This window comes from Mytilus edulis, chromosome 13, assembly GCF_963676685.1.
Source record: "Mytilus edulis chromosome 13, xbMytEdul2.2, whole genome shotgun sequence".
Taxonomy (NCBI): domain Eukaryota; kingdom Metazoa; phylum Mollusca; class Bivalvia; order Mytilida; family Mytilidae; genus Mytilus; species Mytilus edulis.
In genome coordinates, this window is record NC_092356.1 from 281,325 (window position 1) to 303,151 (window position 21,827).

General features: G+C 34.5%; 3 protein-coding genes across 4 annotated transcripts; all 3 read right to left on the reverse strand.

Moving 5' to 3' along the window:
* Nucleotides 1-1,734: 1,734 nt before the first annotated feature.
* On the reverse strand, nucleotides 1,735-5,512 carry LOC139501553 (leucine-rich repeat-containing protein 15-like). Of its 2 annotated transcripts, none has more exons than XM_071290669.1 (3): nucleotides 4,546-5,512; nucleotides 3,424-3,489; nucleotides 1,735-2,095 (listed from the first exon to the last, which is right to left on the reverse strand). In XM_071290669.1, the coding sequence occupies exons 1-3, from the start codon at nucleotides 5,399-5,401 to the stop codon at nucleotides 1,875-1,877; spliced, it is 1,143 nt and encodes a 380-aa protein (XP_071146770.1). In that variant the 5' UTR covers nucleotides 5,402-5,512; the 3' UTR covers nucleotides 1,735-1,874. The 2 variants fall into 2 exon arrangements, with proteins under 2 accessions (XP_071146770.1, XP_071146771.1); XM_071290670.1 differs by having other exon boundaries at nucleotides 2,080-2,151.
* A 2,790-nt stretch (nucleotides 5,513-8,302) lies between these two features.
* LOC139501555 (uncharacterized) lies at nucleotides 8,303-11,940 on the reverse strand. The gene is made up of 3 exons (XM_071290671.1): nucleotides 11,008-11,940; nucleotides 9,910-9,978; nucleotides 8,303-8,720 (listed from the first exon to the last, which is right to left on the reverse strand). Exons 1-3 carry the CDS (start codon nucleotides 11,885-11,887, stop codon nucleotides 8,464-8,466), a joined length of 1,206 nt encoding a protein of 401 aa, XP_071146772.1. The 5' UTR covers nucleotides 11,888-11,940; the 3' UTR covers nucleotides 8,303-8,463.
* Nucleotides 11,941-14,092: 2,152 nt separating this feature from the next.
* On the reverse strand, nucleotides 14,093-17,991 carry LOC139501518 (uncharacterized). The gene is made up of 3 exons (XM_071290633.1): nucleotides 16,854-17,991; nucleotides 16,073-16,135; nucleotides 14,093-14,783 (listed from the first exon to the last, which is right to left on the reverse strand). The coding sequence occupies exons 1-3, from the start codon at nucleotides 17,746-17,748 to the stop codon at nucleotides 14,323-14,325; spliced, it is 1,419 nt and encodes a 472-aa protein (XP_071146734.1). The 5' UTR covers nucleotides 17,749-17,991; the 3' UTR covers nucleotides 14,093-14,322.
* Nucleotides 17,992-21,827: the final 3,836 nt, after the last annotated feature.

The window sequence follows — 21,827 nt, forward strand, 5'->3', positions numbered from 1 at the left end:
AACAAACCGTCAGTTCACTCCTCATATAAGACTAAATAAGATGGAATAGGCTTTGAATTAATTTAGCTATCTCTCTCTTAGCGAGTGTTCTCAGATCTGTACTTTGTGTCTTCTTTGTTCTTGTGAGGAATGCATACATTCCCTAGCATGTCATGTCTGCTTTTTTAAGATGTTTTCTACATTGTATAAATCGAGGAAATTAAGCCCTTTTCAACTGATGTTATAGTGTGTTCTTATTGTGTATAGCTACAAAACAGCCACGGATCAGGGAAGGCGCCTTTTTAAAATGTCTAACCAACATTATTTGTATGTCTGTTAAAAATCAGGATCCTGTAGTGCATCGGTTGTAATTGGTTTATATCTGTCATATTTATCCGCTAGTTTGCACATTTGCATAGCTTTATATTTTTTTTTATGTCGGGCTTTTTATAACTACAGATCGTCGAGGTCCTACGGTTGCCCTTAATTGTTAACATTCGCTTCGAACTTTGACCTTGGGTTGATAAGTGTGTGGCTGACATATCCTTACTTGTTTATATGGTCTTTGATTGATAAGTGTGTGGCTGACATATCCTTACTTGTTTATATGGTCTTTGATTGATAAGTGTGTGGCTGACATATCCTTACTTGTTTATATGGTCTTTGATTGATAAGTGTGTGGCTGACATATCCTTACTTGTTTATATGGTCTTTGATTGATAAGTGTGTGGCTGACATATCCTTACTTGTTTATATGGTCTTTGATTGATAAGTGTGTGGCTGACATATCCTTACTTGTTTATATGGTCTTTGATTGATAAGTGTGTGGCTGACACATCCTTACTTGTTTATATGGTCTTTGATTGATAAGTGTGTGGCTGACATATCCTTACTTGTTTATATGGTCTTTGATTGATAAGTGTGTGGCTGACATATCCTTACTTGTATATATGGTCTTTGATTGATAAGTGTGTGGCTGACATATCCTTACTTGTTTATATGGTCTTTGATTGATAAGTGTGTGGCTGACATATCCTTACTTGTTTATATGGTCTTTGATTGATAAGTGTGTGGCTGACATATCCTTACTTGTTTATATGGTCTTTGATTGATAAGTGTGTGGCTGACATATCCTTACTTGTTTATATGGTCTTTGATTGATAAGTGTGTGGCTGATATATCCTTACTTGTTTATATGGTCTTTGATTGATAAGTGTGTGGCTGACATATCCTTTCTTGTTTATATGGTCTCCTGTAATTCAGTGGTTGTTGTTTGTTTATCATCATGTGTTACATATTTGTTTTTCGTTCATTTTTTTTTACATTAATAAGGCCGTTAGTTTTCTCGTTTAAATTGTTTTACATTGTCTTATCGGGGCCTTTTATAGCTGACTATGCGGTATGGGCTTTGCGATGACCTATAAATGTTAATTTCTGTGTCATTTTGGTCTTTTGTGGATAGTTGTCTCATTGGCAATCATACCACATCTTCTTTTTTATATTTGATTGGTAAGTGTGTGGCTGATACTATGACATTAACAAATTTAGATGAAACACGAGGTTCAGTAATTCAATGGTTGTTACGTTCTGTAACATTTATTCTTATTTTGATTTAGTGTTCGTTTGTTTTAAAACTGTCTAGAATATAGAATTATATTGAGAAATGAAATGTGACATTGAAATGCATCGTGGTTGCTTTCATGCAATCAAAAGTACGTATTGTTATAAACTAGACTTCTAAATCATGATAAAACATTTAAAATTTCACCTTTTAATAATCAATGGAAAAAAATCATAAGTTACCAATTTTATAATAAAAGAAATAAAGTTTTCGCCAATGGATAATCTGAAACGTCTGTATCTTTTACAGGTATCATTGGATTAAAATTTGATATCTAAGTCCATGCATTTGAATCTCTTTTCTCCCTTCTTCCTCCTTTTCTCTTCTCTTTCCTCTGGTTTCCGTTTCTGCCATTGTCTTGCTTCGCTCTCAGTGTGCTGCGACGTAGATATATTACCAGTATAAGAGCAACGATACCAAATATCAGACACACAAATGTCACACAGTAACAGATCAACTGGAATAAACCAATACAAGAGCCGCCGACTACTATTCCTATAAAATATAAATCAACTGGAATAAACCAATACAAGAGCCGCCGACTACTATTCCTATAAAATATAAATCAATAATACACATGTTAAGTCAAGTTCATTGGTGGACGTCATGACAACGAAAGCGGTTTATTACACCACGTGAATAAATTCCTATAGAACACAGACAAAATAGTTCTAATATAATTATAATATATGTTTAATCAAATATGTTTTAGAACATAATTTTACTGCAACTAATTGTATTCAGTCTCCAAATCGTTCCTGCAAATGTTCAATTTGTATGGCGCGGAATCAGGGTCAAAAATACTTATTTACGTATAAACATAATTATTTCTGTATATACGGAATTCGATTTATGTATATACGTAAATCGAATTCCGTATATACGTTAATCGAATTCTGTATATACAGAAATAATTACGTATATACGTAAATTGAATTCTGTATATACATAAATCGAATTCCGTATATACAGAAATAATTATGTATATACGTAAATATACAGAAATAATTATGTATATACGAAATTCGATTTACGTATATACGAAATTCAATTAACGTATATACAGAACTCGATTTACGTATATACGTAAATCGAATTCCGTATATACAGAAATACTATCTTTCTGTCTTTACATAAATATTTCTGTATATACGGAATTATTTCTGTATATACGTAATTCGATTTCTGTATATACGTTATTCGATTTCTGTGTATACGGAATTAATTTTGTATATACGTAATTCTATTTCTGTGTATACGGAATTATTTCTGTATATACATAATTGGATTAACGTATATACGTAATTAGTTTTGTATATACGTAAATCGAATTATGTATATACACAAAGAAGTATTTTTGACCCTGATTCCGCGCCATAAATTTGGGTTCCGATTATCTACAGAATTAGGTGAACTCTATTTCTTACTATCATACCAGAACGTTGGCATGGTATCGTGTAACAAGTAACATGATTTGCAATTAATTTAAACAAAAGACATTCTCTGCCTATTAATTAACTAAGGGATCTTTTGCTGAGTGTTCATGTCTCCCTGTGATTTACGATGACGAAAAATTAATACATACTCATGTTGGTTTTGTCAAGTGCACGTACAGTGTCGGATTAACGGCATGAATAAATAACTGTTTTCATTCTTTCCATTACAAAAAAAAACCAGAAATGAAACAAATAAATATAAAGTAAAATCATTCGTGTAATACAATAAATTTAGAGGCAAACAAGTTTCGTCTCCGTCACAAGTACAAAAAAGTTAAAATGTATATTAAAGATGAAAATGATATATAAAATAAAACGAAGTCTTACCCATTTCTCCATTGCATGCATCAGTTGAGGTTGCAAACGCCTGTGCCCAAACTGCTAAACTTTTATCTGGAAGTAGTAATCACACATCTTGAATATTTCATAACAATTGGTTTGTGTTGTTGTATTCTGAAGTACTGATATTCTGAAGTACTGTATTCTGAAGTACTGATTTTCCATGGGGTCTAGTATTTTTGTGATTTTACTTTTTACTACAGTCATTATGACCTTGTTTTCAATATTGATCTTGTGCACCGTAATTGATTGATTGATTGATTGCTTGTTGTTTGCCTAACGTCGACGGTTATACTCTTTGTTTGATAGATTTAAAAGACAAAGATTACTTTGGATTCGTTATTCGAATATTTGAATGACATGACACACTCGTTAACTTACGCTATTCAACGGATTCGAGTGACATAATAATATCACATAATACTAACTTCATTTGACAGAATCAAACTATACGCTATGCACTTGATTACTTACACCTAGGCTAGAAATGACAGCTGTTTCATCAAAAGTGATGTTATTTGTAACAGTGTAATTATAATACAGAGTGATAACTTACATTGGTCAGCAGCCGGAGTGAAACAAACAGCTGCTCTATCAAAATGATGCTATTGGCTACAGTATAATCATAATATTCAGTGATATATATAACTTACTTGTTCAGTAGCCGGAATGCAACACACAGCTGCTCCATCAAAAGTGATGTTACTGCTACAGTGTAATCATAATACAAAGTGATAACTTGCATTGTTGAGCAGCTGAAATGGAACAGACAGCTGCTCTGTCAAAAGTGATGTTATTGGCTACAGTATAATCATAATACCAAGTAATAACTTACATTGTTCAGCAGCTAGAGTGGAACAGACAGCTGCTCTGTCAAAAGTGATGTTATTGGCTACAGTATAATCATAATACCAAGTGATAACTTGCATTGTTCAGCAGCTGGAGTGGAACAGACAGCTGCTCTGTCAAAAGTGATGTTATTGGCTACAGTATAATCATAATACCAAGTGATAACTTACTTGTTCAGCAGCCGGAGAGGAACACACAGCTGCTCTGTCAAAAGTGATGTTATTGGCTACAATATAATCATAATACCAAGTGATAACTTACATTGTTCAGCAGCTGGAGTTGAACAAACAGCTGCTCCGTCAAAAGTGATGTTATTGGCTACAGTGTAATCATAATACCAAGTGGTACTGGTATCTGTACAGTCCAAAGGAGCACCGTGTAAATTGATGTACAGTAACGCCAATGTTGTATCAAATATAGTACTCGGGAGTGTTGTGATCTGATTGTTAGCCAAAGACAGATACACGAGGGCTGTGTTACTGCTAAACCACGCTGCATCAACAGATGTCAAGCCTAGATTCTCCAAGTAAATGAATTTAATATTCGTTAGTGGATCAAAGAATGTCGAGGGAAATGTTCCTGGTGTTAGTACTACGTTCTTAATGCTCAATTCTCCTCTTGGACTTGCTGTTGTTGATATTGGTGTGATGTCCAGGCTTGTGAAGGTGCCAGCATCAATGGTTGATAGTGTTCCGCCACTGATCGATACCTTGTTTGCCGTTCCCAGACTATTAAACATACTGGCAATCAAAGAAGTAGTACAATCTTTGATAAAAACCTCCTCAAAATACCCGAGATCACCGAACGTCCCTGTAGAAAACGTAAGTGATCCTGTACATAGGAACTGAAGAGTTGCCGGGTAATCAGAGTTAACACCACTAAATGCGCTGAAACCGCTAAATGTTCCCGCGGAAACTGTACCACTGGCGCTGTAGATGGTTAGCCTCTGTGGCTCAGAATCCGTGAATCCAGCGAAACTGATAGATCCACCGATACTTGTCATGTCGCACGTGTAATGAATGATAGAGCTATCAGAACTATCCCCTGTACATCCGGTAGGTGTTGCTGCATCACCATTGTAGATACAAAACATCAGAATGGTTAAAAAAAGTGCCATATTCCTGATTGTCTCTCTAATTTTCTTATTTTCTGTCCGCCATTTTTTTTCTCAAAATAACAACGATCTTAATTCCTAATCTTTGATCCTATAAAACTGGTTAATATTATATAGACATATAACGGTTGTACTTTAATGTAGCATTTTACAATTAACAAAAATATATTTAATCTGGATTATTAAGAATATTTATTCTTTAATCGTGACAAAATAGTATTTGCTCTAATAAAGAATAAACCCTGGTATGCACTAAAGTATTGTTTTATTGTAAGCTGTTCAACATCTACGTAGTGGCAAATATTACATGCTTATTGAAACGGTACGATCTAAATACTTTGAAAGATCCATTGAAATCAAAAAGTAAACAAACAAAAATAATGATACTTCACCTCTAAATATAACGAGTATTGCATCGTTAAAAAGAGAAGAAATGAATTTTGTAGAAACAAATGAAGAACAATGTTTGGGCCAAATAGTAAGCCGAAAAAAGTTTACAAAACACCTAAAGATCGAACAAGAATTGGGGACTACTTATATAAGACAATACCTCAGCTTGTTGACCTTGCACATGACAGTATCCTAGCAACACATTACTCTGGCAATGGTAGTTCAAAGCTGGCTCTGCTCAAGAATATTCCGTAAGAGTAAATGCATCTGTAAATGACAGAAGCCTAAAAACATGATTGTAACCCAGCAAGGAATCTTGTTATTACAATGTGATATAAAATATGAAGACCCAAATAAACATTGTCTACAAGCTCTGATCATTGTTTCCGGATCAAAAGAATAATTTTACGATGCCATGTTTTTTGCCTGTGATTGTTTAAGACGTTTTTTTTCTAAATTAATAGCTTTCAGTAAATGCAACGAATATCAAATGGTCATAATCTAACATGGGTAGGATGGCGTATTTTGCCTGCGTGGCATCATCAGTGTGATTTATTCTTTCTTAATAAATCTGTTACATTTGAATTCGTTATAACGAGGGTAAATATATTTTTGCAGAACTTATATTCAGCATTCCTCTAAATTAATAAAACGAGATATATAGTACATATAATTTACACAACATTAAAACGACACATAAACCTAAAGACATCTATATATGTATATATCTACAGAACATCGTGGCATTCAGTGTCATTTTTTTTTTCATTTTATAAATCAAAAAATATAGAAGGAAAGTGTTCATTGTAATAATTTATCTCTACCAAATGTTAATTTACATTTTCTAGTTCAAAGTTCACGAATCTCGTCAGTGTATGTGTATGTAACAATCTTGGTGTTTGGTCCTTTAAAGAAACAACTAGAACACACCCGCGAAATCGCGGGCATATACAGCTTGTAAACTGTTGTAGGATGAATCTTTGTAAAAGATATTATGTCTGGAGAATTTCATAAAAGGTACCAAAAGCCCTCTCGCTTTTTTCCAAACTCCGTTATTTGTTTCCTTTCTGTTATATACAATTCTTTCGTGTTTCTGGCCTCAGACCACAATTATTCTTTTCCATTGCTACAATGCATTTTTTGGTAAAAGTCAAATTAAATTTAAAATGCACCGCTTCAAATAAATGAAACTGCTTATAAACCATTATTATTCTTATAAAATATGCTTCTAGGACAATCCATCAGAGCTTTTCCTTTTGAGAACCCTATTAACATGCCAATGGTAGGATTTGAATCTCGTACAAATGACTAAGGCTCATTTGAGGGTGGTCGGAGGGGTCCTGATCAAGAAATCCCGGGCTTAAAATTATGAAATCCCGAGGTGTGTTTTTTAATGAAATTCATATCCCGATATCCCGAAATTCATAAAAAATATTCCCGCATCCCGTTGAAGGACCAATCCCGAAATCCCGAGCTTAAAAACACCCGATCCTGACGTCCCGAATAAATCCTCCCTCCCTCTAATTTCATTTTGGCCAAATCACTACTTTCACTTTCAACAATACATTTTGTGTAACCATTTATGGGCATTATGTGTTCTAGTCTGTGAGTCCGTTCGTTCGTTCGTCCGTCCTCGTCGGTCCCGCTTCATGTTAAAGTTTTTGTTGAAGTTTTTGATGAAGTTGAAGTCGAACCAACTCGAAACTTAGAAAATATGTTCCCTATGATATGATCTTACTAATTTTATTGCCAAATTAGAGATTTTACCCCATTTCACGGTCCACTAAACATTATAGAAAATGATAGTGCCGATGTGGCATCCGTATACTATGGACACATTCTTGTTTCCACATGTTTTATTTATTTCAATATATATGCATCTGTTATGACCCCTTTGATAGTAAATATTTCAGAAAACAGTAGACAGAATACAGAGAGTCTATATATTCTTGCGATCTAAAAACCATGATATGGACAACGCTCTGATTGGCTTATTTATTTTTCATTTTTGTAATCTATCATACGATTGGTTGTTCTTGTCCATCTTTAAAACCGGAAGTCTTATTTATGACTAAAAGTCAGTCTGATGACGGAAACAATATCCGGACACCTATTTTGTCGTTTTTCTTCCAAAATAACTCAATCTGAATAATCATAAGAATGGATGACAAATGCGACTATGCATATTACATAAGGAACACAGAGACATGGTGATTAATTTATTGTGGAAGGAAGAGAAGCGACACACAAAATGAGGTCTTCTCGTTTAATAGTATAGATTTGTACTACTGGTGGCCTGTTGACAAGGCTACTATTCTGGTTCCCTTTTCGAGAGGCAGTTTAAATGCCCCTCCTTTCATTCGACCCACTTTGTAGAACCCACCTTTATGTAATTTCTCAGGATTAATTTTTTCTCGTCTTGAATATATGCCTGAACTTCTAGACTATAATTCAATAAATGGATCAACCGATTTGTAGAAATGTGTGTGTGTGATCATAAGTAGGCAGAGCATATTTAAAGACAATTTTCAAATATTTATTAACATTTAACTGTCGCAATCAATTGTGTACATTCAACGAGAATAATATAGTGTTTTTATAATGTCTCTGCTACCATCCCTTACGTATGGGCGGAGCTTAGGTCTCTGATACCATCCCTTACGCATAGGTCTCTGCTACCATCCCTTTCGCATGGGCGGAGCTGTCGATGCAGGGGGTCTCTGACCACCCCCACCTCCATGTAGAAGAGCTTGTTGAACTTTCATCCATGCAATATTCCTCTTTTTCATCAGTCTTTCTCTGTCAGTAATCAGATCTCGTCTAACATGGCATACGATTGCTAAAGCTAAAGCTCCAATAATTAAGGTAAACAACAATACTGCATACGCTATTATATTGTATAATATAAAACATTCCACTCCCCAACGGAAACCTGCAATACACAATTTAGATCCACTGACATTAAATACATTTTGTCGGGGGGGGGGGGGGGGGGGGAATATGACATGAATATAATTATTTAACTAAAAATGTTTTTTTTCTACTGTATATACAAGTTGATTTTTAGTTTGTGTTTGAATGAAATACATGCATCTCTCCTTTATCTTTTTTTATTGTGTGTTGAGTATCTCATTGAGGTTATACTTTGCACTTCTTACATGTTTTATAATATGATTTAGACGAAACAATGTTTGGCTATACTACTAGTTTGGCGGGGTTTATATATGTTAAAAAAATCAATGACCACTTACTTAAAAAGAAAGAACAATTTGAAAGTTATATTTCTACACATTAATCCAAATACCTGAAGTTCAAAATTCAGCATGTTGCTTTTAAAGAAAAAGGAAAGGAAGTCAGCTTTTTCTTAATAACTAAGTCTTCCTAAGTTTTGCCCTTCGTATTACTATGATCGGGGATTATAATATATTGACCTCTGCCGTTCTAGAGCAGTGGCTCGAAGTTTATCTTTTCGCCTTCTGTAATTCTAAGATCGGGGATTTTAAGAGTTTACTTACCTTAAGTTTGCTCCCCGAATATGATGCACAGGGGTTCAACGTTTTAACAATGCCCTACGTGTTCAAAGATTCGGGGATTTCAACTTTCACTTGTGTCCTCTGTGGAGCAAAGATAGGGGTTCAAACTTTTACGTGATACAAGAGTCGGTAATTTTGATGTTTACTTTTGCCCTCCGTGATACAAGTGCCAAAAAATGTATATGGGATTTAAATCTTTACATTTTCCTGCCCTCTGTGATACAGGGATCAGGGATGAGGACTTTTACCTTTGCCCTCCGTAATGAGGGATCAGGGAATAAGACTTTTACCTTTGCCCTCTGTGATAAGGGATCAGGGATTAAGACTTTTACATTTGCCCTCGGTGATAAGGGATCAGAGATAAAGAAGTCTACCTTTGCCCACCGTGGAAAGGGATCAGGGATTAAGACTTTTACCTTTGCCCTCTGTGATACAGGGATTAGGACTTTTATCTTTGCCCTCCGTGATACAGGGGTTATGGATCAGGGATTAAGACTTTTACCTTTGCCCTCCGTGATACAGGGATCAGGGATTAAGATTTTTACCTATGCACTCCGTTATATAGGGATAAGGGATTAAGATTTTTACCTTTGCCCTCTGTGATACAAGGATCAGGGATTTCACATTCTTTGATGTAGTATTCTTTTCCTGTCCTTTCTGTCAATAGAAAACAATAAACATTAACATATATAGTGTTACATATTTTGTCTTAGATGCATGACTTTTTTGTTAGTTGTTAGTGGCTTTGAACTAGCTGTCAGTAACTGCGAGTACTCTCAGTTCTGTACTTAGTGTCTTTTTGTTGTTGGGATGTACAAGTACCCGGCCACGTCCACTTGTATTAGTAGTATTTTTATTTTTGTCCATCTGATGAGTTTTTAACTGATTTTTATAGTTCGTTCTTATGTTGTACTGTTACACGACTGTCCCAGGTTAAGGGAGGTTTGGATCCCGCTAACATGTTTAACCCCGCCACATTATGTATGTATGTGCCTAACCCTAGTCAGGAGCCTGTAATTCAGTGGTTGTCCTTTGTGTATGTGTTACATATTTGTTGTTCGTTCATTTTTTGTACATGAATTATGCCTTTATTTTCTATTTTGAATTATTTTACATTGTCATGTCGGGGTCTTTTATAGCTGACTATGCGGTATGTGTTTTTTTTCCTCATTGTCGAAGGCCATACGGTGACCTATTTATACTTGTGTCATTTGATCTCTTGTGGTGAACTGTCTTATTGGCAATCATACCACATCTTCTTATTTATATATAATTACGTTGACTATTACAAATTATTCAATTCAAATTAATTTACATATTATTCAATACAAAATAATTTACATATTATTCAATTCAAATTAATTTACATAATACAGTTAAGTTGTTGGTTTTTTTTTTTTAATTTATCAAATAAAGAGAGAAATCTTGAGATAAGTTGAATTATAAAGAATAGAGGTCAATTAGGTGTTTTAGTATCCAATACAACTTTGTTGAATAAAAATGTTTATCATCACCCCCACCCCCCCCCCCCCCCCCCTCCCCCCTAAAAAAACCAAACAAACAAACTAAGGTCGTACGGTGACCTATAGTTGTTAATTTCTGTGTCATTTTGGTCTCTTGTGGAGAGTTGTCTCATTGGCAATCATACCACATCTTTTTTTTTTTTTTATAAACAAATATATTTACTTTCATACAGCGCTGGTGTGGTACATGTATAGCCGGTCTCTATATCGTATCCGCTCGCATTCGCCGTATTGACGATCCAGATATTTTCACACGAACAATTCCATTCAGTTCCCATCAAGTTCACACTCGATAGTAGGTCAATGCCATCAAAGATCGTGGAGGAAATCTCGGTAAATGCATTGTACTGTAGTGAAATCTTCTCTAGTAAAGTATTCTGAGAAAAATCATCTGCTCTTACGACGGTTAGTCCGAGGTTGTCAAGTACTACACTGACTAAATTAGTCTGTGAGTACAATAGTCCTTGTGGTAAAGTTGTACTAGGTAATGTAACACCAATCATAGCTAGTTCACCTTTCGGATCTGGAACGGTGGTTAGCTTCTGTATATCGAGTCCGGTAAAGGCGTCATTAGCCAGAGTGGTCAATGAGCCACCGTACACCAAGAAGTAATTGAGTGAACCTATGGCTGAGAAAGCCGATGACGTAAACCCACTGCTGATAACACAGTTGATAATTGATAGTTCCTGGAGGTACGACATCCCGGTAAATGTTCCCGAGAATAAAAGTAGGGTGCCACCTGTAGAGCAGCGTATTTCTAGAGACGCGGGATAATCGGGATCAAGTGTTCCCATTCCAGAAAAACCGGAAAAAGTCGATGTTGGGTTACTAGCAGGTAGTTGTCCATGTACATTATAAATCTTCATCCTTTGTGGGATCGGACTAGAGAAGGATGAATACGACAAAGGAAGAGAGACCGATGGATAATCACATTCGTATACCCCTCGGGCTGAACCATCGGTATCAACGTAAGTACATCCAGATTGTGCTGCGCCATTAACCATCACAGCGCCACACATCAATATTACTAATAACATCAACATTTTAAATTGTTGTGATATCGTTACGGAATAATTTTACATTCGCACCTTCATTTTCTAAAATAGGCTGATATCGGATCTATACTGTAAATATTGAACAACTTCTATTAAAACATGTTAATCCTTTATTATCGCCTTAATCCTTTAATCCATAAGTGTAAGTTAGTTTTTCAATTATGGAAACAAGTAATTTAAGTCTAATATTTATTATGTTTGGGACATTATATTAATGAAGATTACCTGACATTTTATAGAGATGTGTGCATCAAGCCTCCGGGTTGCACATCATTCTTCGATATTTTTCCCGTAAAAATCCATAAATATGAATCATGATAATCAGTTTTTCCGAGAACACAGTTATCAGCCTGTAATGATTGGTACAAATGTATATAGTTCCTTAAATGGAGGCAATTGGCACAATGGTAGTATTCAAATGAAGATGTGCTTCAGACTATCGTTTTAAAAAATGAAATGTTTAGATTTAGTTAGGCAACATTGAATCAATGATGGTCATTGACTTTGAAAAGTTATCGGAAATAATTATACCTGTGTTCTGTTTGATGATTACACAGCTTGGAGCTTTGTGAAGAGTATAATATACACACATATGGAACATCAGAGTTTTTTGAAGGTTTATAGACGGGGGACGAAAGGTGACGAGGTTAGCTAACTTGACGCTTCGTGTCAGACCAGCTAAAATTTCACCATGAACATTGAATTTAATGAAACTAATATATATAACATTTCACTGATAAATAATTCAGACGATTCTCCTTGCTCGTATTAGTATGTAACCACTCACCCCATTTAGTTGTTCATGGGTCTACTAGTGACTACGCTTTGCGTTCCAAAATAGTTTTTTTTGTGATATCACCTCTTTCGTTTAAGAAATTCATCAAGACAAATTTAACAACTGCTTTTAGAACATGGAAGTATTTCGTTACCACAAATTACTTATAACCTTTAATAGATTTTTTCATAGAAAAACATTGGGGTTTGAAAGTTTTCATTACTATAAGAAATCGTTTCGCAATATAAATGTGTAAAGTGATGTTGTTTATAAAGTCAGTAAATTTAGACTACGATCAGTGTAAACTTGTCAACCCTTTAAATAAGCTTATTTTAATACATTATCCCTTAACTACTGTGATCAGATCGTTAGATATTGTGTCTATTGGTAAACATATTGATTTCGTAATAAATAAATTAAAACAGTCATGATTACTAAATAGCATTGCTTTACAGTTATTACCATTAATTACACGTATCGCTACTTATATCTTGCCATCGCACAAAATCATGTTTTCTCTGACTGTTTATGACTTTTTTTCACTAAGTTCATTGAATGTATTCAAATTGATATTTTAGTCTTGGATACATATAAAAAAGAAGATGTGGTATGATTCCCAATGAGACAACTGTCCACAAGAGACCAAAATGACAAATACATAAACAACTATAGGTCACCATACAGCCTTCAACAATGAGCAAAGCTCATACCGCATATTCAGCTATAAAAAGCCCCGATATGACAATGTAAAACAATTCAAACGAGAAAACTAACGGCCTTATTTATATAAAAAAAAATGAACGAAAAAAAAAATATGTAACACATAAACAAACGACAAACACTGAATTACATGTATTTTTTAGTTGTAATTTGCGTTGAAGATGTAACTGTGAGATTTCTCAAATCGGTAATTTGTGTTTAAATATTTTTGTGAGAGATGCTTTTTTTTTGTGTTCTGTGTAAAACTGATGAGTGAAACTTTTGTCAACTGATTTTTAAATGGGTGTCAAAAGAAAACACAATTGATTCCAATGAGAAAGCCGATTTTTTGTTGAAAAGTTAACTGTTTAATGAACATACCACTACATCATGTTAAAACATAATTCTGTATCTGTTATTATAATTCTGAATGAAACTTTCAAAATCCGGGTTTGGTTAACAGAACAGAGAATAATGGGCTCCAAAATTTGTTGATGTCCCCCCACCCCCCTCCCCCGCTGTCATTACCCTGTTTATACTTGTTTTTATTGCTTGAGAAACTCGGGAGTAACCGGTGAAAACCACCGACCTACGACAGGAAAAATGTCAATCCTAGTCTATACGGAATAATGTGTAAAAAAAAAAAAAACGAGTAGAGAGAAAAAGGGAGCTAGAATACTACAGCATCGAGACACTCAACGGTTACAATTGACTGCTAGTACTGTATAAAATGCGTTTCTCGTTTATTTTATTTTCAATATAAATAAGAAGATGTGGTATTTATGCCTATGAGACAACTCTCTGTCCAAATCACATTGTATAAAAATCAAGCTATAAATGGCGGTTTGCTTTATTTTTCGTGGTCTCTTTAAATCTTGTGATTTTATCTATCGTTTCACTCGATACGTTAATGTCTCCACTTGAAATATATCCGTGTACATGTGCATAATCATTGTCCGTTTGCCATTGAAAATTCTAAATCCGTTTTTGATTTGTTACTCCTTTCATTTGTCGTGTAACTATTTCCCAAAGGAGCAATTTTGTCTGCTTTAATTTCTTTATTCAAATCATCTTTTTCCAGATCAGAATTGTTTGGAAGATCAAAATGCTTTATCTCGTTCGGGAATGAAAATCTCTTCCTCATCGCTTTCTTAATTGGAGGCAATTTAAATCCGTTTACTCCTGTCGAAGCTGGTGGAATCATATTGACCACACCTTTGTAAAGGGAGTCTTGTACTTTAATCCAAGCGTTCTTTTTCTTCTGCTCTAGTCGGAATTTTGGCATAGCAATATGAAGTCGGGTGTTAAGGTACAGATAAATGGCCGTCAATGTCACGAGTAAACTACCACACGTAACAACATATCCAAACACTTGGAAAATCGTATGACATCGTGGGTCTGCATTTATACCTGAAAAAATAGATATTGAAAATTGTACATCAAAGATACCAGAGGGACATTGAAACTCATAGATCGAAGATAAAATGCCAAAAATACATGCAAACAAACAAACCGTTGTACACAAGAAACGACATAGAAAACTAAATACTAAGCAACACGAAACCCACCAACAGCTGGGGTTATTCCAGGTGCTTCCGGAAGGGTAAGCAGATTCTGATCCACTTTTAGCATCCGTCATGTTGCTGATGTTATTACAAACCCGGTATATTGTGTATTTTGGTAGGTCACATGTGTGTAAAGGGAACGGGAGCGTCTGGCGTATATACTAAATTTAGTCCTGGTATCTATGATGAGTTTATTTATAGTTACGACATTTATAAGAAGCATATGCGATATCATCTGAGAAAAGTATATTCCATAACGGTAAACCGTCCGTAAAATTTACGAAGGGATGATTTCAAGCAAAATTGGGAGACACATACTCCGTTTGCTGGCGCTGCTTACATGTTGGACAGTCGTTATCCATTCGTTTGATGGGTTTGAGTTTTTGATTAGGGACTTTCCGTTTTGAATTTTCCTGGAAGGTTCAGTAGTTTTGTGATTAATTATTTAGTGATAGCACATCATATGTATAGCGGAAAGCAAAGTTAAAGGATATTGCTCATTTCTTTTTTTCTTCCTATGGAACAAGACGACAAGAAGAGGGTCATATTTGGTTCCTATGGGAATGTCGATATTTTGTTAAAAAAGCACTTCCTCCAAACGAATATGTTAATCTAGAAATCAAGTATCTTGATAATATCAGTGTCGGAGAACTTTTTTTTGAATTAGATCGATTTTTTATAAAGAAGGATTTATCGACAAGATACATTAGTTGTATCTAAATTGGCCTTTTTATCAAACAATGCAATACCAACTCTTTGTGTTTAAGCTTGGAATGGGGAATACATGTGTACAGTGTGGAATGGGGAATACATGTGTACAGTGTGGAATGGGGAATACATGTGTACAGCAAGTCAAATGTTTTAACACGCGTGTTCTATAAAGTTTGGCACAACAAACTACATATTAAAAAGTAACATCTTGTAAACACTATGATATGTTGGGTTTAATGCTCTTGTGATATCAAGATTCCAGATCGGGGTGGCCACTGATATTTATTTGTGAACACTGAATTCGGTAACTATTAGTAACATGCATTCTCAACATTTCATTGAAGAACAAACGTTCTAACAATATCTACTAAAATTATTTAGTGTTTGAATGAAAAACATTCCATATATTTAGATTATACTGACCTGGGATGTTCCCACAAGGATCATACGGACAGTTTTCATCTTGGAATATTGTCGCTCTTTGTACTGTAATGATATAAATAATTTATTTCAATTTTTACTGTCATTAAACATGTACAATGTTTGAGGCAATTCAACACTTAGCCTTGGCTTTCTTGTATATCAATTTAAAAAAAAAAACTAATCTTAAACTTGGTACATGTGGGGTGAATATCAATATTAAAACTGTAAAAATTGTTCGATAAAACTTCGTTTTCTTCTTGTACAGGTGCCGAAACACTATCCAACAAAGAGAAAGGAAAAAACTTTGAGGTTCATAGTTCGCCGGAAGAAGTGAAAAACTGTAGTATTTCCAAACAACCAAAGCAGGTATTTAGACCAGATACATGTTAATATTAAACAACAAAAAATCATTACAAATAGTATCAACAGGTCAAATTAACATAAAAGTACGATTTGAGAGTACTCGCAGTTACTGACAGCTAGTTAAAAGGAAAAAAAAAACACAATTAATAATATAAAAAAAAAACATGCGTCAGAGACTAAAATCAACTAAAACACATATCAAGGATCTAGTATTTTAACATCATGGACAGTCAAAGAAGACATGACTTGTGCAATGCCAAGAAATAAATGTATCGCCAGGCAGTAGGATAGTCTGGAATTTACCTCTTTATAGAAAGAAAATGAACGTGTGTGTGTCTTAAAACATCCCGTTTGAAAAGAATACAAAAGTTTTTACAATTATATATAAAGATGACCCGCTAGTGGAGTATGTACTTACAATTATATGACGAAGGCTCGCCACAGACAACTGCTCCAACTATACTGATGTTGTGTTCAACTGAATAATCAAGAAACCAAACATTAGAACAACTACAATTCAAGGGGACATCACTCAAGTCTAGAAACATCAGCGCATCTAATCCAGAAAATATGTTATTTGGAAGCTCTTGAAAATTGTTTCCTGCAATACTTAAGTTACGGACTAATGTATTTTGGGAGAACATATTGGCTTCTATAGAATCCAGGCCAGTGTTTTTCAGCATGATTGTTGTTACCGTTGTCAAAGGATTTAGAAAACCAGATGCGAGCTCTCCAGTATTGATGGGAGAGTTATAGATTATGAATGTCCCTAGTGGAGTAGGTGAACTAGACCTTGCAACATTTAATCCATTCAGACTGTTGGTGTTGGTAGCTCCAATAGAACCTCCTTCAATCTTGAAATAATTCAACGTTCCGAAATCGGAGAAAACGCTATCAGGCAAGTCGGATATAACACAATTTGTCATATAGAATTCCTGGATGTAATCCATACCCGCAAACGTTCCGGCACTTATATCCAATGTTCCGCCATTAACACATTCGATTTCTAACAACGTAGGATAGTCAGTATCGACTGTTCCTGTATTGAATGAACTGAATCCAGAAAACGAGGGAGAACTTAACGATCCTGATACGTTATAGATCCGGATTCTTTGTGGATCGGGAGAGGAGAAATCTGTCATTACAAGGGGAAACGATACAGAATTAAACTCGCAATCAAAACGACCAATTAAACTGGCTGTGTCGTCCAAAGCACACCCTGTTGGAGCTCCACTAAGTGCAAACTTGAATAAGTTGAAAAAATCAAAAATCAAACAGAAAAAAATCCTGAAAATTTTTTTTGAACACATCATAGAAAAAGTTTCAAAAACACTTTTAACAAATATTAAATTAAATTGTCTTGTTCAAACTAAACATTAAATTTTAAGACTGTCAGGAGGTTTGGAATATTTTCAATAAAACGTCATAGTTCGTGAAAGTTGATATTAAGACTTTATTTTATGCTAGATATATTTCTATACTGTTAAAATATTTTTAAAGCAGATCAAAACTTCTTTCATCTATAACAAGCAAAAAATTATGATTAAAATATTATACACGTAAACATTCATAAATAAATGATAGTCCATCCATAGTTTTTTTTATAATTTGTTGCTCATTTTTAATCTTAAAAAGTAAGATTTATTATTATCATCTACATGAAGATGACGTCCTGCATGGTCTTACAATCAAGTGGAATATTGCTCCATGTCGAATGCCTTACTGTAACTCTTAGAGGGATACTTTTTTTATATATTTTTCTGTAATTCCATTTTTTAATGGATGTATAGTTAAAATTTTTGTTAAGGGGCCAGCTGAAGCCTGCCGCCGGGTGTGTGATTTTTCGCTGTGTTGATGACCAATTGGTTACCTCGGCTGTTTTCTTATCTGTAGTCTGGCTTTTGTCTCATTGACACATTCCTTATTTCCATTCTCAATTTTATTGTCACTTGACAAATAACCAGTGACAAATATTTCATTTGTATTCAGGACGATCTTCAGTCTATATCCGAATATATTTTTTATATATCTATGAAATAATCTGTGTAATTTTTGTGTCTGGCAAAATATCTTTTATTAAAGGTTGTGTTATAGTATAAGTAGTACACGATAAGGGAAATAACTCTTGTCTGCTTATATTTGCTGTACGTGTTACCCGATTTCGGGTTAAGCGGGTTAGATACTTACATGTAAATAGGTTAACACCTATATTAGAATAAGGCAGTATTAACGGGCCGTATTAACATTGATATAACCTCTTCATAGGACAAAGAGTGACAAATTGAATCGGCAGTTCACACTCAAGAAAATATTCTAGTGCACTAGAAATGGTAAAATAAATGAAATAAAAAATGTTTATAACTATGGTTTAGTAAAGGAACTTTTTTTCTATATTTGAATTCTTCGATAAGTTATTCTATAAATATATTTTTTTTTAGAATACACAATCTACCGAATAATAAACATGCCGATGTTTATATAGTGTCACGATCTTTGAATTAAATTTATATAAGACTAACTAATTAAATATTATGGCCAAAAGATTAAGTTTCATATTGGGTCAATAAAGAATTAAATGATCAAGGGGCTTTAACTTTATAAAAATTTAGGCCATGCTATAAAGTAGAAGCTTAATTTATTATAAAATACAGTTTATCTGAATTATATAACCCATAAACATACATATTTCATATCATTATCTGCTCACCTGGATCTTAGGCAGCAACCATTTGATTTTCTGGGGGGGGCTATGGTTTTTTTTGGAAAAAAAAGTTTGTTTCCAGTTTTTGGAGAAAAAAATAATTTGTTTTTGATTCTGAGAAAAAAAAATTGTTTGTTTCACCCTCAGCTGCCACTATATGTAATGCTAAAATTGAAAGAAAAAAATTGTTTTCGACTTGCCGCGAAAAAAAAGTTTGCACAGAAAAAAAAACCATAGCCCCCCCCCCCCCCCCAGAAAATCAAATGGTTGCTGCCTTAGGGCTAGTGTAACCTTTCGAGATCAATTGGCGTCCGTCATGCATGTTTGTCCGTTTACTTTGATAAAAACTTTCTACATTTGTATTTATGAAACACTGAACTGCCACAATCAACCTTGGGATAATAAGAGTTCAAAAATATGTCCGATGAATAAACCGTCCAACCTACGTGGCCAATCAGATTAAACATAGACCTTAATAGTAAAATGCTAAATAATATTGTCTATTAAAATGTATGTTGAAAACCGTTATAGAAATGGAAATCTGACTGGGCGAAAGTTTTCGATATGTCGTCAAGATCTACATATTTCTAAAAAAAAAAAAAAAAAAATACAAGACAACTACTTACAGGATTGATTGCCCTGAAATACTTACAATTTAGGAGATAACTGTATTGTATTTTAAGCTCTGTCGACATCAATTGGGGATTTGATGGTCGCAAATGATTACTGGCGACGCATTAGCGGAGACAGTAAACACCATTTGCGACCATCAAATCCCCAATTGATGCCGTCGGAGCTTAAAATACGATATTGTTATCTCCATTCTAATGAAACTGACAGAAAACAACGTTAAAATATGTATTTAAAATCTGTCATATGCCATCTGCGCTTGCGCGTACGTCCAATGGCACGCCATGTAAATACATGACGTTTTCCAATCAAAATGAACGTTACAAACGTTGTTGCATTAGAATGTACAAGAATTGTATTGTTTTTAGATAAATATTATCTTGCAAACTATAATAATATAGAGAGAGAGAAACTTTGGGTCAAATATGACCAGCATTGCATGATGAAATTTAGGGTTAAATATGACCAGCATTGAATGATGAAACTTTGGGTCAAATATGACCAGCATTGCATGATGAAATTTAGGGTTAAATATGACCAGCATTGAATGATGAAACTTTGGGTCAAATATGACCAGCATTGACTGATGATGTTTCCAATTATTTCTTTTTTGTTTGCATTTTTGTTCCAAATTTAGCATGTGTAGTAGAAATTGTATCTACAAAATCAATCTATCAGAAATTGTTTTTCTCAATCTCTGTTAAATAACATTGCATCATCAAATTCATTACCATGCAGAAAGGTTTGAGGGATTCAAATGAAGCTATATTACATATTTTTTGTTACGTAGTAATCGAAAAAAAAAAATAACTGAGTAGTGTTGTTATACTGTTTGCTGGCTTTAAGTAGATATCAACCATATGATTGATATAATTGTTGAATAGAGCAATGCATCCGTCACATATATAACTTTATTACACTGATTGGTATTTTGTCTCGCATATACATGTATGAAATATTAGCCACTGGACATTAAGCAGCAACAAAAAGTTATTCAATCTATAGATATAAGAAGATGAGGTATAAGAGACAATGAGACAACTCTCCATCCAAGTCATAATTTGTAAAAAGTGTAGACCATTATTGGTCAAAGTACGGCATTCAACGCGGATCATTGGTTTAACCGAACAACTAGCTATTAAGGGCCCAAAAATTACAGACTATTTTTTATGAAATCGAGAAACGAGAAACAAATTATGACCCACATCAATAAACGACAACCACCTGACTTGGGAAAGGTGCAAACAAATGCAGCGTGTTTAAACGTTTTAACAGGCGCCAACCTTCACCCTTACATGAAAGGGTAGCATAACATTTCGACATGGAAAGTAATATTGCTAGATGTTGTGTGAAAGTCGTAATGTTTTGTGATAACGTTAGATAAGAAAATAAAACGAGGTTGCTTCCCTTGGTAAATTGACCCTTTACCAATCAATCCGGCGTAGAGGACGCCTTTAACTGATCCAGATTATAAAGTGTGACGTGTTGAAGATAGAGCTCTTAATTCTTCTAAAAATCAATTATAACAACTAATATAAAAATAAGCAATGTATAATCATAATGAAACAACTATCCACGAGAGTCCAAATGACATATAATAGGTCACCGTACGGTACAAACTCCCCGGCAGTTCCAGTTCCGATCCGCATACGGGCCCGAATACTACTCTACACTAAGGAGTAAAGGAAAAAGGTTCCGGAACGGAAACGATCACTGTACGGAGTTTGCGTACGGTACTGGCCGTCAAAAATGAGAAAAATCCATACTGCACTGTCGGCTATTTCAAAGGTCCCGGAACGACAAAAGCAAAACAACTTAAAGCAGAAAACCAACCGCCTGATTTAAATAAAGAAACAATTATACACCTAGATTATTTTTTACTTAACACTCATGACACTGATGCAAGTCTTTTAATACCAGTATGCGTAATTATACTGCAATCAGCTATTTTACTATACAGATAAAGCTATACGTATAAACGTTAGCTTTATACGTCAATGACCTCAACTCACCTATAAGCCCCGCCTACTTACAACGTCACGTCACAACCATGACAACATG

Bases quoted from the DNA above. Each gene is read 5' to 3' on its own strand.
- LOC139501553 (XM_071290669.1), bottom strand. From the start codon at position 5,401: ATGGCACTTTTTTTAACCATTCTGATGTTTTGTATCTACAATGGTGAT. The intron at 3,490-4,545 runs GTAAGTTATCAC...TACTACTTCCAG, and splicing joins AACTCCAGCTGCTGAACAAT to ATAAAAGTTTAGCAGTTTGG. The intron at 2,096-3,423 runs GTAAGACTTCGT...TATATTTTATAG, and splicing joins TGCATGCAATGGAGAAATGG to GAATAGTAGTCGGCGGCTCT.
- LOC139501555 (XM_071290671.1), bottom strand. From the start codon at position 11,887: ATGTTGATGTTATTAGTAATATTGATGTGTGGCGCTGTGATGGTTAAT. The intron at 9,979-11,007 runs GTAAATATATTT...TTCTATTGACAG, and splicing joins CACACCAGCGCTGTATGAAA to AAAGGACAGGAAAAGAATAC. The intron at 8,721-9,909 runs GTAAAAATCTTA...TGTGTATTGCAG, and splicing joins TTGTATCACAGAGGGCAAAG to GTTTCCGTTGGGGAGTGGAA.
- LOC139501518 (XM_071290633.1), bottom strand. From the start codon at position 17,748: ATGATGTGTTCAAAAAAAATTTTCAGGATTTTTTTCTGTTTGATTTTT. The intron at 16,136-16,853 runs GTAAGTACATAC...ATATCATTACAG, and splicing joins CGAGCCTTCGTCATATAATT to TACAAAGAGCGACAATATTC. The intron at 14,784-16,072 runs GTCAGTATAATC...CTATTTTTTCAG, and splicing joins TCCTTGTGGGAACATCCCAG to GTATAAATGCAGACCCACGA.